Source organism: Tachyglossus aculeatus, chromosome 2 (genome assembly GCF_015852505.1).
Source record: "Tachyglossus aculeatus isolate mTacAcu1 chromosome 2, mTacAcu1.pri, whole genome shotgun sequence".
In the NCBI taxonomy this organism is placed as follows: Eukaryota; Metazoa; Chordata; class Mammalia; order Monotremata; family Tachyglossidae; genus Tachyglossus; species Tachyglossus aculeatus.
Genome location: NC_052067.1, coordinates 82,702,196 through 82,717,698, shown reverse-complemented (window position 1 = coordinate 82,717,698; position 15,503 = coordinate 82,702,196). Strand labels below are relative to the sequence as shown.

The following is a 15,503-nucleotide window of genomic DNA, read 5'->3' as shown; positions in this document are numbered from 1 at the left end:
TGAGGCATCTACAAGTTCATCCAGTTGGACACCGTGTCCGTCCCACATGGGGCTCACAGTCTAAGTAGGAAAGACTAGGATTTAATTCCCGTTTACAGATGAGGTCACTGAGGCACAGAGAAGTTACGTGACTTGCCCAAGGTCAGAGAGCAGACACGTGGCAGAGCCGGGATTAGAAGCCTCTGACACCCAGGCTGCGCTGCTTCTCTGTTTTATTTCTCACCTCATTGTTCAACGGGCAAAAGATTTGGACTGTAGCTTTACTGTTGCCTCACGATCTCTCTTTGAATCTCAGATTTTTCCATTGCAGAACAGGGACGGGGCCTTCCATACTTACTTCTCTCCCAGAAGAAAGTCACTGAAGAACTTCAAGTCATTACCGAGTGCAGTGCTGAAATGCTAAACTTCAACACGTTTTTCACTGAGACAAAAACGCAGTTTCTGTTATGCTCAAACTAAGGTATTTTATTTTGTGTATGCTTTACATTTCTTAAATAAAATTGGCCACTGCAGGTACAGCTTCCACAAAGGTTCAAATGAAATGCGCTTTTATGTTGTGGGCAGGAGGGACACTCCGCAGGCAACACGACATGCTGCTCTTCGCATCTTCACGAGAGCGGCGTTTTTGAAGAGCTAATCTGAAAGTCTTAGACTACGGTTAACAGTCAAATTATGCCATTTTTTATCCAAGGATGTGCAGTAAATTTGCAAATCAAACAAGTGTGTAAACGTTCTGCCATTGGCCTGGGAAGGGGATATCATTTCATGATGATTCAAATAAATCTTCCCGAAAGAGTGTCCATGTATCTTGGTAAGCGGCGCCCACGTAGCTAAAATTTCACAAAGGATAACACCACGTGATGTTTCTGCAATGAAAGGTGCGACACGAGCGTTCTCTCCGAGTTGGCATCTTACCCCGAAAGAAGAAGGGAGCATTAATACTTCCTTGCAGCCTAGGTAGCTTTAATCGCTCTCTCTTTTAAAAACGCTTAATCGCACCTTGCTTCTTTGAGTAACTGGATTCTTTGAAAATGGAGATTAAAATATTGGACGGCTTTTGGTTAGATGGTTGAAGTTCTGGCCCCTTTGTCATCCTTTTATCTGTAAAAGAAAAGGAAACGTTGTACCACCATCGGCTGTGATTTCACTAATCTCCTAACAGAAAAAAGAAATATCATGGCATAATATTACTAGATGGGGGGAAGTCCCCCAAGCAAGATCATAATCTTTGTATATAGCACACATTTCCTACTTCAGACTTCTCTGTTGATCCTTCCTTTATCTTTTCGAAAAAAAAAGGTAGCGTAATCCTGGAAGGATTGTTCTAAAGGACAACCTGGCATGCTAATCAAATTCATTAGTTCAGGGCCCGAAGCTTAGTAAGAGTGAACAAATCAGCTATCTCCTCCAGCCAGGACTACCTCGAAAATGACTTGCCGATCAATTGCTTTTACTTTTGAGAGAACGTACAAGTCTCTCTCCGGATCTTTTCTCCAAGCCGAGTGAAGCTTGTGCCTCGTTCCAAGGCCGTTCACGCGTTTCAGATAGTCATGTGGCAGTTATGGGTTTCAGTCGTGTTTTCGCTGGGCTAGAAGGGCTCTGCTGTCTACACTGGTTGGGACACTGTCACGCCACAAGTCTGGCTGTTCTGGAGGCCTCCCACGCTTCAATCAATCTATCAATCGTATTTATTGAGCGCTTACTGTGTGCAGAGCACTGTACTAAGCGCTTGGGAAGTACAAGTTGGCAACATATAGAGACGGTCCCTACCCAACGGTGGGCTCACAGTCTAAAAGGGGGAGACAGAGAACAAAACCAAACATACTAACAAAATAAAATAAATAGAATAGATATGTACAAGTAAAATAGAGTAATAAATATGTACAAACATATATACATATATACAGGTATATATATACCTTCCCAAACTCATTATCGTGTGGCTGGGGATGCACAGCTTTCAGCCTTTGCCTTTGTTGAGCTACCCTGACACATAATAATAATAATAATAATAATAATAATAACAATAATAATAATAATGGCATTAGTTAAGTGCTTACTATGTGCCAGGTGCTGTACTAAGCGCTGGGGTGGATACCAACAAATCAGATTGGACACAGTCCCTGTCCCACGCGGGGCTCACAGTCTCCATCCCCATTTTCCAGATGAGGTAACTGAGGCACAAAGAAGTGAAGTGACTTGCTCAAGGTCACATGGCAGACAAGCGGTGGAGCTGGGATTAGAACTCATGGCTTTCTGACTCCAAAGCCCATGCTGTGTCTGCTATGCCCTGCCGTTTCCATACAGGTATGGGAGCAGATGTGAAGCTCTGGGATGGAGATGATGTGTTTTATTTTTTAAAAGGAGAGGAAATCTGAAACTGGGGGCATGATTACAGAGAGACAGAAAAATGCTAACATTTTTGACTTGATAGCTTAATAATTTTGACTTAATATCCCTGATTTTAGTTGCATAAAGCCTTTAATTTCCTACCAGCGTAACCTCAAAGATCTATTAGAACCGACTTGAGTAACTCGTTTTTATGAAAGATAATTGGAAGGAAAAAAAAAACCCACACATAAAACATCTATCAAGCCCTGCAGGAAGGACACCTGGTTGCCGGAAAGGTGTTCTTTTTTTCCTTGATATACATAAAATCCCATGGAAACGCTGGGATTTTACAAATAAGCTTTGTACGGTACATGCTGAGCTTTGATGAAATTTCCCACCCTTAGGTCAGAGCAGTTTTTCAGGTTAAATTAACTGAGGAGACACCACCACCCTACTTGGTTAAAAAAAAATCAAATAAACCAGCACTAAGAAAATAATAGCATTTTCAGAATTCCTAGTGAGTAGCCACAGGAGCCTCTCTACTGGTTGAATACTGTCCTTTTTACAAGAACAACAATTTGCCAATTTTCCCTTTTGATTGAGAAGCAGCGTGGCTCAGTGGAAAGAGCACGGGCTTTGGAGTCAGAGGTCGGGGTTCAAATCCCAGCTCTGCTAATTGTCAGCTGCGTGACTTTGGGCAAGTCACTTAACTTCTCTGTGCCTCAGTTACCTCACCTGTGAAATGGGGATTAAGACTGAGCCCCCCCGTGGGGCAACCTGATCACCCTTAACCTCCCCAGCGCTTCGAACAGTGCTTCCAGCGCTTAAAACAGTGCTTTACACATAGTAAGCGCTTCACAAATGCCATCATTATTATTATTTAGCGTTTAGTTCCTTTCTTGGGGAATACAGTTGGGTGGGCAAAACATTTAACCTTCCCTTCCCCACAGCACCTGTATATATGTTTGTACATATTTATTACTCTATTTATTTATTTTACTTGTCCATATCTATTCTATTTTATTTTGTTAGTATGTTTGGTTTTGTTCTCTGTCTCCCCCTTTTAGACTGTGAGCCCACTGCTGGGTAGGGACTGTCTCTATATGTTGCCAACTTGTACTTCCCAAGCGCTTAGTACAGTGCTCTGCACACAGTAAGCGCTCAATAAATACAATTGATGATGATGATTTGGGACTGTCTCTATATGTTGCCAACTTGTACTTCCCAAGTGCTTAGTACAGTGCTCTGCACACAGTAAGCGCTCCATAAATACAACTGATGATGATGATGATGATTTAAGGTTGGTGATTTGAACGTTATTGTTTCCTCTTCCTCAACTGTCATATACCGAGTTTCCCCGATGCCTAGACTTAAAAATGAACGGAGGGAAACGTGACATTTCTGTGGAAACAGTGTCCCCCCATCGCCGTGGATCAACCCCACTGGGCTCTCTCACGGCCCAAGGAAGCTAGATTATGCGTCGCACCGTCTCTTCAGGTTTCCGTTACCTCGGTGACGACCCCTGCAGCGATGGTGGAGCCGCTGTAACGCAGCATGAACCTCCCCAGCTCTTTGAAGTCCTTGTACAGTTCGAGAGCCACCGGTCTCTGGGTCTCCACTTCTACTAACGCATTCTGGCCTTTCGTCAACAACCTGGAAACCAAGCAGACACAACCGTACGGGCACGAGTAACGTCCGCAGGACTATAGAAAGCAAAGAGACTTAGAAGTTCAACAGTTGAATTGAACCGGAGACGGTAAGATCGTTGTGGGCAGGGAACGGGTCTACCCTCTCTCCTCTATAGTACTCTCCCAAAGGCTTAGTACAGTGCTCGGCACACAGTAAATGCATGAGGATGGAAGTGAGATGTGTAAGATCGAGGTACGCTGAGTAGGTTGGCATTAGAAGTGAGTGTGCTGGGCTGTAGTAGGAACTCAGTGAGGTAAAATAGGAACGCCCTCCTTCTTCATATCCAACAGATGATCACTCTTCCCCCCCCTTCAAAACCTTATTAAAATTAGCACATCTCCTCCAAGAAGCCTTCCCTGACTATGCCCTCATTTTCTCTTCTCCCATTCATTCATTCAATCATATTTATTGAGCACTTACTGTGTGCAGAGCACTGTACTAAGCGCTTGGGAAGTACAAGTTGGCAACATATAGAGACGGTCCCTACCCAACAGCGGGCCCACTCCCTTCTGCATCACCCTTGCACTGGATCTGCACCCTTTATTCACTCCTCCTTCATCCCCACGGCACTTACGTACATACCCATAAGTTCCCCCTTCTAGACTGTGAGCCCACTGTTGGGTAGGGACCGTCTCTATATGTTGCCAACTTGTACTTCCCAAGCGCTTAGTACAGTGCTCTGCACACAGTAAGCGCTCAATAAATACAATTGATTATTTAATCAATCATTTATTGAGCACTTACAGTGCACAAAGCACTGTACTAAGAGTTTGGGAGAGTACAATCTAACAGAATTGGTAGATACATTCCCTGACCATAACGACTTATTCGTATTCATGTCTGTCTCCCTCTCTAGACTGTAAGCTCGCTGTGGCCAGGGAACGTGTCTACCAACTCTACTATTACTGTACTCTCCCAAGTGCTTAGTGTGGTGCTCTGCACACAGTAAGTCGTCAATAAACACAACTGATTGATTGATTGAGGGGGCAAGGGTGCTTTAAAGGGTGTTGAGAAGTTATCGTTTGATGTGGAAGTGAGCTGGTAACCACTGGAGGTTCTTGAGGAGTGGGGGAATGTGGACAAAGGGTTTTTAGAAAAATGATCTGGGCAGCAAAGTATGGACAGCGATGGAAGGAGGCAGGAAGCAGGGAGGTTAGTGCGGAGGTTGATGCAGTAATCAAGGTGGGATAGTGCTTGGATTAACGTGATGGCAGTTTGGATGGAAAGGCAAAGACAGTGTTTTTTTGAAGGTTGAACCAACAGGATTCGGTGACAGACTGAATATGTGGCTTGAATGAAAGATGAGCCAAGAATAATGCCAAGGTTGGGCTTGTGACACAGACGGCATGATGGTGCTGTCTGCAATGATGGGAAAGTCATAGGAAGCACAGGGCTGGGGTGGGAATATGAGGAATCCTGCTTTGGACGTGTTAAGTTTGAGGTGTCGGCAGGGCATCAAAGTAGAGATGTCCTGAAGGAAGGAGGAAATTACTGTGTTCTACTCTGCTCACGTGGATTTAAACTTCAGTAGCAGTTATAGATAGGAGATGGAAAATGAGACTCCCAAAAATGATTTTCAAGATTCAGACACAATGAAAATGGCTCCTGGAGCAGTCTGAAAACGGAGCCCTTCTTTCATCAGTATCAACATTATTTTAAGAGAGATTATTTATGACCTCAAAATGAAAAGGTTCGCTGCTGGAATTATGGGTACATCAAATACTCACTTGGGTTTTTTCTTTGTGACTTCTCCAGTACTTTTATGCAGGATGCTAATCAATCGTCTGATAGTAGCCGGTTCACTGACAGTTTGATAGTGAAACAGCACCTAAAACCAAATATCCAAAGAAAATGCTTAAAAATCTGTTTGCAGCAAAATAATTATCATTCAATATTTGCGAAACTAAGCCCTCGAATACGATGACAAATAAAATAAAACAAAGCTCTTACCATAGGTGCTTCTGCAGATCAACACTCTGATACTAATTAGAAAATTCTGAGTTCTCATCCCACTTCACCATGTACCTGCTGTCTGACCCCAGGCAAGTTACTTAACTTCTCTGTGCCTCAGTTTCCTAACTGCAAAATGGAGATTCAATACCTGTTCTCCTTCCTACACAGATTGTGAGCCCTACGCGAGATAGGGACTGTGGCCCTATTACCTTGTGTCTTCCCCAGAGTTTAGTACAGTGCTTGACACATAGTAAGCACTTAACAGATATTATTATTACTAAAATTATTATTTAGAAACCACCACAATCTGTGATTAATCCAGTTTGCGAGGAAAACCTAATTCTGCCAAATCTATCAAACATTTAGCCTAAGGTAAGCGGAAAGACCTCTCTTCTTAGCAATGTGGCCTAGTGGATAGAGCAATGGCTTGCTTTCTGATCGCAACTTTGCCATTTACTTTCTGTGTGACCTCGAGCAAGTCGCTTGACTTCTCCATGCCTTAGTTTCTTCAGGCACAGGGCTGGGGTGGGAATATGAGGAATCCTGTTTTGGACATGTTAAGGGGATTCAAAACATACTCTCCTCACTAGACTGTGAGCCCCATGGACAAAAAGGACTATGTCCAACCTGATTATCTTTTATTTACCTCAGCGTTAAGGACTGTGGGTCGCACATAGTAAGCGCTTAACAATGCCATACTAATATCTTTATTGAGATTGTGCAATAATTGTCCGAGATAACTTCGGACTGAGAGGCTTGCCACCATCCAGCAAACCACCACAGAAATTTAAAAAACGAGACAAGACAATCAATCAAAAATCAGTCGTTCCTTTGAAGACAAGCGACGAGGAATGCAAACGGTGGGTTTGAACTGTGAGATCGCTGAAATAAGGATTCCTTACTTTGAAAGTCATGTTGGATTTAGGGATAAGGTGTAATAAACATTTCAACCCAGCCAGACTAGCTAGGCTCTGATTGATTTTCCTCTGTCTCACTGATCCAGTCTACCGGTGTTGCTTGCGACGCTGAGGAACGGCCAACCAGAAGTGAAAGTGATAAGATGACAAAGCCACCTGATACCAAGAGGTAAACTGGGCATCGCTGCCTACGATTTGATGGCCTGTTTTCAAGAAAAATACCCAAATCTGGTTAATTCTAAATCCGGTTTCCACATCCCCTGTAGTTTGAATTAGTGAGCTTTATTATATAGAGAGCTACTCAGAAGTTATTACACAGTTAAAAGAAATCTGAGCTCAGTGAAACTACAATCCATTACGATCACCCCTCCCTGGTGAAAACATTCTCTGTTTTTTTTTTTTTTTCAAAAAGAAACGTAAAAGGGCTAGATAAAAGGAGGGACCCCACAAAGACTGTTTTGAAATGCAAACTGCCTCCTGGTATGGCACTTGTGTGCCGATAAATTCAAGAGGAATCTGATTAAGCAGTGCTCAAAAACTTTCGATTCACGCTTGCTTCAAGAAACTACAGCAGACAGGAAGACATTATTACTATTTGGGGTAACAATTGACCTCTCTATGGCCTTTATTGGCAAAAAATTTTGTGAATTGTAATTCAAAACAGAGCTGCATGAGTAAAAACATTCAATTGCTCCTCCGCCCTTTTCACTTGCAATATGTGCTGCTTTCTATGAACGAGTCTAACTTCCCCAGAAGCTAGTATTATGTATTTGCCCTGCAACCAAATTCTCCTAGAAGAGCGGGCTTCTATTATTTAATTTTTAAAGCTGCCCATTTCCAGTGACTACTGCAATAAATGTAACAAAAACTATAACCACATAGAACACTTCAAATGGAGTGAATATTTCCAAATGAGACTCCCAGATGATAGGCACCTAAGTAACCACACTACCAATTTCTTCTCTGGGCACTACCCTATAAAAACAAACTCTTTAGAGAGCAACTCACACTTGTACAATCTGAGAAGTGAACTGTGTGAATCATCTCAATTTCAACCTCTTTGAAAACACACCTCTTTCGTCACATAGGGTAAAGTTGGGACAACCACCAAGCCCTCAATTTTTTTTTTTTTCAATGAATGTTATGGACAAGAATACCACGGCAGCTTTCTGGGAAACTGGATGTGTCCGCCTTTGTGCTGACTGGAGATTCTGAGGATTTCTTGGTACGCTCAGAAACCTCGCTGACAGAAGAATAAAAGGGTCATCAGGTAATTCCCTCATGTTTCATAAATCTCACTTCACTCTAAATGATCTTCATGAGGTTCAGGACAGTTTCCAAAACTCTACTTGGCTCAAAGTAGTCAATGTTGCCGAAGGTTCATTTTTTATTCTCTGTCAATCTCCCTGCCAGCAGGCAAGCAGAGAAACTTTCTTCATAGCTACTGGGTCGGTGAACTTGTAAAATGCAAATCAACTACTACCCTCCTATATCCTCTATTCTCAGACCTGCGGTTGGCAAACTTTCTCCACCATAAGCTTGTTATGGGCAGGGAACGTATCAGCTAATTCTGCTGTACTCTACTTTTCCGAGTATTTAGCACAGTGCTCTGAACATAGTAAGGACTCAATAAATCATCATCATCATCAATTGCATTTATTGAGCGCTTACTGTGTGCAGAGCACTGTCCTAAGCGCTTGGGAAGTACAAGTTGGCAACAAATAGCACTGATTGATTGATTCACCCCTATATCCATCCCCAAACCAGTTCCTGCCATCCTACGCATTTAATAAATACCACTGATTGATTGCCCCTGTAGGACATGGTTAAGCAGTTGAGAAACTTGAGCAGTACAGGACCTGGAGGAGCCTGGTCTTACATAGTCGTTTCTCTGGAATATGAGAGAACTCACCCTGTAACATGTACGCTTTGAACAATGCCACAGGCGGGGATACGACTGTAATTCCATCACTGCACCTGATCTATTCAGACAGATGCGTCGTAGGGAGAACCTTTCCTAATTCTGCCGTTGCGGTCTATCCAAAATAACAGTGAAAACACACGTGTTTTGGAGAACTGACTGCACATCTAGCCCACTTGAACCCGATACTAGCAACTAACCATCAGGAGAGCTCTGCAGCTCTGACTTCTGGGCCGCCTGAAAGCTGCTGTCCTGAACCTGTCTGACGAACGCTCTCCTCGTTCAACAGAACCAGAAGTTACTGATGTTTGTAGAATGGTGAAAATCATATTTGGCCAAAGGCATATGGTGCCTGTGTCTTACTTGTAGTGTTTTGTGAATATTAATCTTCAGGAGCACTTTCATCTCCTCTGAGGAAAGTAAAGAACAACGGCACTCCCTCGTTTTTAATTTCATGGTCTACTGCTTTAAAATAAGAAACTATTCTGGAAGATTTAAGTCACTAAAGCCTAGTAAGTGATTATAACTTAATCATTCTAGATTAGGTATGTTTATCCCACTCCGGCAATATTCCATTTATTTATTTATTTATTTCAGGGCTCAAAAACCCTATGGATTTTCCTGGAGAAGCAGAAAAAAAAAATGTGATCACTGTACCCAATTACCATTTATCCTAGAATAATCCCTCAGGAAATCACTAATAGGACTAATCTTGCTAGTCTTGGTGAAACTTCTCAAATGTATTACTCACTGCAGCATCGTATCTCCCGAAGAATCACAGTTTGCAAGGAACAGGGCAGAACTCCTTCAGGGACATACACCAAAGTAGCAAGAACAAACAGGACATTTTAGAAGAAACAAGCCCACTCCCAGACTTACAGGGAATCCTTTTGTGATGGGAATTTCAATATTAAAGATGAGGATCCGTGCTTTGAAACGAGTGCAGGCTTTAATGGGTTCTCTGGGGTCACAAAATACGCAGCCGACACTGTAAGAGGAGGAAAACGTGATTGCAATAGCACATACTAGAATTAGCTCTATCTCCATTTAGTGTTTTTTTTATTAATAGAAAACTTAAAGCAATTAACTGGCAAGGTTTTGCACACCCTCGCTTCTGGTGTAGGGTGAGCGAAATGCGTTCCCTAGTAATATTAAATCATCTTCTTCGTCTCACGGAGTCCTTTCACTCCGAGTTAAGCCGGTGTGTAATGAGCTGCCAGGGAAACAGACTGGGTTTTAGCATTTGTTTCCTCTCGCCAACACGGAGACAATCAAAATTCTACCCAACCGGAGAACTTAGAAGATAATAACCTGGCAGCAAAACAAACTTTCAAACGAACCCCTGAGTGAAAAAGCCTCTAGGTTTCCCAGCTCTTCATTGAAAACAACCGTTGCTTAGATGGAACTCATTTCGGCACTCACTTGACTTTGATGATATCCATGCCGGTCAATGTGAGACTAACGTGATCTCCGGCGGCTGCCCAATCAATTGGTTCATCGTGCAGAGTTATTCCTGGAAATGAGTAAGAACATGAGTCCAGAGTGAAATACCTAGAGACTGAGCTGCGCAAACCAACACAGTTTAGCCAGTTTGTGCCTCATCAGCCATTACTCACCAGTTTTCAATATGAATGGTTCAGTAGTGAGAGGCTGGACTGAAAGCACAGAGGAAAACACTTATTTCCTCTAGACTTTACTATTCTTCGACTCCACCCTAGACTTAACCTGCCTTCTAGCCGCCCATAAAAGGATTTGTTTCTACTTATTTTGTAAAGACTTTAACAACGCTTTTTCACTGGAAAAAAACTCTCGGCCACTAAAACAACCTGCAGGGTGCAGGTCCTGTTCAAATTCTTCCCACAAAATAGCCCCTATGCTGAACGGGCTATATTTTAAATTGTTCCGATTCACAGAAGAGAGAGCTGAAAGGGACCTTCCAGTGACTATCTAGCTAACCCTTCTCTCTTAAATCAGGCTGACACTGGACAATCCCAGACAATCCCCTCGTTGAGTTAATTCTAGCTCAGTGTTTCTTCCTGCGGTAAAGATTTCAACGGATCCTTGCATTTCACCTCACCAGTCTTGTGGTAGCGCAAACACACTTGGCTGTATAGATTTTGGGGACGGGAGGGAGCAGTGAGGGGTTAATGACAGTGGGTGTGTGAAAGGAAACACAGAAGACAACTTGTCCAGGCCAACTTCCAAGGTTGAGAATTTTTTGAGAATAGCACACACAGTCTGGGCAATCTTTTAGATTTTAGATTTTAGTCTTTTAGACTGTGAGCCCACTGTTGGGTAGGGACTGTCTCTATATGTTGCCAATTTGTACTTCCCAAGCGCTTAGTACAGTGCTCTGCACATAGTAAGCGCTCAATAAATACGATTGATGATGATGACGATGATGCAATCGAGCTCTACAATTATCCCTGGGGGCCTTTTCGTCAACAGGATGTCACATAGGAATGGCTCAGGAACAAGACCTTTTCAGATTTTCTCTTTTTCCAGGGAAATGGCTACACATGACGGTCATCGCCATTTGCCATGACCTTGGTGGGGTAGGGAAGGGACGGAGGAAAGGAAAGTGAAGTAAATCTCGGTTTGATGACTCTGGTGTCCTTGCCTTTCTTACACCTCATCTGAAACAACCTGTGAAATTTCTGTCATTTCTCTTACTACGGTCAAAGGAAATGGACAAGATTCTCTGTAGAGAAGCAGTGTGGCCCAGTGTTTGGTTTGGTTCTCTGTCTCCCCCTCTTAGACTGTGAGCCCACTGTTGGGTAGGGACTGTCTCTATATGTTCCCAATTTGTACTTCCCAAGCACTTAGTACAGTGCTCTGCACATAGTAAGTGCTCAATAAATACGATTGATGATGATGATGATGGAAAACCTTGGGACTGGGCGTCAGAGGACCTGGGTTGTAAACATGGCTCCACCGGTTACCTGCTGTCTGACTTTGGGCAAGTCACAACTTCTCTGTGCCTCAGTTCCCTCATCTGCCAAAAGGGAATTCAATAACTGTTTTCCCTCCTACTTACACTGTGAACCCCATGTGGAAACTGATTATCTTGTATCCACTCCAGTGCTTAGGCACCTAATGAATGCCACAATTGCTCCTAAAATGAATAGAAAATTCTCATTTTCTCAATGCGATGGATTATTGATGATTTAATAGAGCAGTGTATCACTAAGTAATTTAATTTTAAGTTGTGTCAGTTTGTACAGAATATTCAGCTAAAAATGTGGTTATGTTCATGAGTTCTAAATTTCATAATGCCTCTTGAAAAATGAGTCATGTACTGATACAGGCAATCCAATATACCTCTGTTTACAAAGACACTTCACGACTCCTGAATGTTTGTTATATATTAACAGTCAAGTTCAAACATGAAAATCAGATCAAGTTGAACTACCTAAAGGTGGTGCCAAAACACAAGAATAAAGAGTTACATGGATAAGGATAAGTGAATAGGGGTACAATCAAAAAATAACTTCGTTGCTGGTGTTCAAATTATTTCCTGCTCAGCTAGCATGAAGTAATTAAGATTTCTATGAAATGAATTTCAATTCTTGGATCACAAACAAAACAAAATGCAGGGTATAGGGGAGCATTGCTACTAAGCAGGCAAAGGAACAATACTGCTTTTTTTCTCCTTTTTTTGTTCTCCTCCAATTGGGAAATTGCCTTTTATTAAAAAAAGATCATATGAAGGTTTGCATTGTTCAGCCACTAATCCCACCCCACTCCCCCCAAAGGGGTGTGTGTGTGTGTGTGTGTGTGTGTGTGTGTGTGTGTGTGTAAAAAGCATAATTTGTGGATAGGAGTCTCTTTAGTCCCAAATAATCCTTTACAGGTCTAGCTTCATTATTCGAGGCACTCGGTGATTTCTTACATTCTTCCCCCATCTTTGCTAACAAGAGGAAAAATTACCATAAACAAAATGCAAAGATGCACAATCTAGTCAATGAAATCAGTGGGGTGATGGGTGTGAAGAAATCCTGGATTGATAACCTCTGAAAGAGACATAACATTTTGGCCAGCCTCTTCAACTCAACACTTTTTCTGAATTATTTTCCTTTCAACAGTTCCAAACCCTAACTTCTTACTGAAGTAACTGACCTAAAATAAAGTACAAAAATTTAAATGTATTTTTACCCTGGTTTTTAGATCAGGAAATTGTAATTCGATACTATCACTTGATGGTGCACGTTGCCAATTCAAAATAACCCCAAAGTTAGTTATCAGTGGTACGGAAAGAATGAATGGTTGATTTATTAAACACAGCCTGCTCACAATTGCTTCAAAATAATCTAGTCTTCTCTTTGCTCTCATTAAGGCTAATCATTTCTAATCACAGCCTTATGGAAGTGGCATATGAACTGTAAAATCCCCAAGAGAGGGTTTCGGAAAATGAGCTGCATTTTATGAAAGAAATTCAGTATTAAAGTGTGACACTAAGAACATGTGAAAGGCTATATGAAGACTTGCAATAATGCATTCTGTTTCGCCACCGGGAGTTACGTTTCCGTGATGTTTCCCAAGTGCTTAGTACAATGCTCTGCACCCAGTAAGCGCTCAATAAATACCACGGATTTGACTGACTGAATCCCAACTCCAGTAGTAGTTGGGAAGAGTCTTCCAATTCCAATCCCCAAAATTTCAAGGCTGAAATGCTAGTAGTTGGGAAGAGTCTTCCAATTCCAATCCCCCAAATTTCAAGGCTGCAATGCATTTGGAGAGGTCTCCAGTCACTAAAAATAAGCCCCCAAAGAGGCTTTGGGAATCAGCCTAGTAGAAGAAAACAATACCATGCACACATTTACACATCCAGTCACATCAGAAGAAATTCGTTTAAGGTTTTCACATTTTACATTCAACAGTCAGTATCACTTTGACACAGTCACAATTTCAGTAGCTGGTTGTTTACTCCCTGGTCAATGGCTGGCTATAAAAAAAATGCTTTCTCAACATAGGGTTTAAGCTACACAGCTGAAAACAGTTTGTAGACTGATACCTTTTGTAGTGCAAGTTTCATTGGGAGGCATCACCAATAGTCTATCTCCAGTCTGGACGAAACCAGCTTCAATTTTACCAGTCACGCAAAATCCAGAGCCTTGGTCTGTAAAAGGGCCAACATTTAAAAATGATATGCAAAAGTGTTCTCTCGCAATTAGCACTCTGTTACAGGGACGTAATGAGTTTAAAACTGTTTAAATTTTATTTAGCAACTGAGCATCTCCAGACGGCTGCGTTTGTCAAAGCTCTTATCCTATCCTGCCTCGAAACCGCATCAGCTTCCTCAAAGACCTCCTTGCCATCAGTCCTCCCCACTCTAGTCCATACTTCACTCTACCTGGATCATTTTTCTAAAAAAAAATTCTGCCCACATTTCCCTGTTCCTCAAAAAGCTCGAACGAAGGCCCATCCACCTCTGTCTCAAACTCCTTATCATTAGTTTTAAGGCACTCTATCAGCTCTCCCCCTCCCATCTGACCTGTTACTCTCCTATCCACACATTTAGCACCTCAAACACTAACCTACTCACAGAACCTTTAGCTCCCTTATTTCACCGCCGATCTCTGGCTCACATCCTCCATCCGGCTTGGAATTTTGTCTCCCTTCATCAGTCAATCAATGGGATTTACTTAGCACTTACTTTGTGCAGAGCACTGTACTACACACTTGGGAGATCATAATATAGAAGGTAAACATGTTCCTTGTCACAGAAGCTTACAGTCTAAGAGTGGGAGACGGAGAAGCAGTGTTGCCTAGTGGAAAGGGCATGGACATGAGTCAAGGGCCTGAGGTTTGATCCCGGCTCCGCCGCCAAGCCTGCCGTATGACCTTGGACAAGTCACTTAACTTCTCTGTGCTTCAGTTACCTCATCTGTAAAATGGGGACTACGAACGTGAGCCCCATGTGGGAAATGAACTGTGTCCAGTCTGATTAGCTTTTCTCTACCGCAGCACTTAGTACAATGCCTGGCACATAGTAAGCACTTATATGCCATTAAAAAACATTAGAATGAATAATGCATAAGTGCTGTGCAACTAAGGGAAGGGATCAAGTGTTTAAAGGGCACTGTTCCAAATGCATAGGTGACACAGAAGGGAGAGGAAATAGGGGAAATGAGGATTTAGTCGGGGTGGCCCCTTGGAGGAGATGTGAATTGAATAGGGATTGAAGGTGGGTAGAGCGGTGGTATGTCAGCTATGAAGGGGGAGGGAGTCCCAGGCCAGAGGGAGAACATCGGTAAGGGATTAGTGGTGAGACGGACAATATCAAGGTACGTTGAGTAGGTTGGTGTTGGAGGAGCAAAGTATGCCAGCTAAGATGTAGTAAAAAACCCATAAGGTAAGGTAGAGGAGCAAGCTGATAACTGCTTTAAAGCCAATGGTGGGGGGTTTCTGTTTAGTTCTGCAGAGGTGGATGGACAACCACTGGAGGTACTTAAGGATTGGGGAGATGTGAACTGAACCTTAAAAAAAATAACACAGGCAGCCGAGTGAAGATCAATCAATCCACCAATGATATTGATTGAGTGTTTACAGTGCTTACTGCAGGACACTGTACTAAATAAACACTTGGGAGAGTAAAAACAAGAAATAACAGAAATGCTCCTTCACCTCAGTGAGTTCACAGTCTAGAGAGGGACAAAGACATTAATATAAATAAGGACTGGAGTGGGGAG

The 15,503-nt window shown here is 42.4% G+C and overlaps 1 protein-coding gene across 3 annotated transcripts in view; it reads right to left on the bottom strand.

The window, feature by feature from the left end:
- Window positions 1–438: 438 nt before the first annotated feature.
- Window positions 439–15,503, bottom strand: part of HBS1L (HBS1 like translational GTPase) — a 118,117-nt gene continuing 103,052 nt past the window's right edge. For all 3 annotated transcript variants that reach the window (XM_038759951.1, XM_038759944.1, XM_038759952.1), the window contains 6 exons: window positions 13,826–13,930; window positions 10,234–10,324; window positions 9,691–9,799; window positions 5,748–5,848; window positions 3,840–3,984; window positions 439–1,101 (listed from right to left, as the gene is read on the bottom strand). In XM_038759951.1, the coding sequence (XP_038615879.1) occupies window positions 1,090–1,101; window positions 3,840–3,984; window positions 5,748–5,848; window positions 9,691–9,799; window positions 10,234–10,324; window positions 13,826–13,930 (563 nt within the window). In that variant the 3' untranslated portion in view covers window positions 439–1,089. The remainder of the gene's footprint in view (window positions 1,102–3,839; window positions 3,985–5,747; window positions 5,849–9,690; window positions 9,800–10,233; window positions 10,325–13,825; window positions 13,931–15,503) is intronic.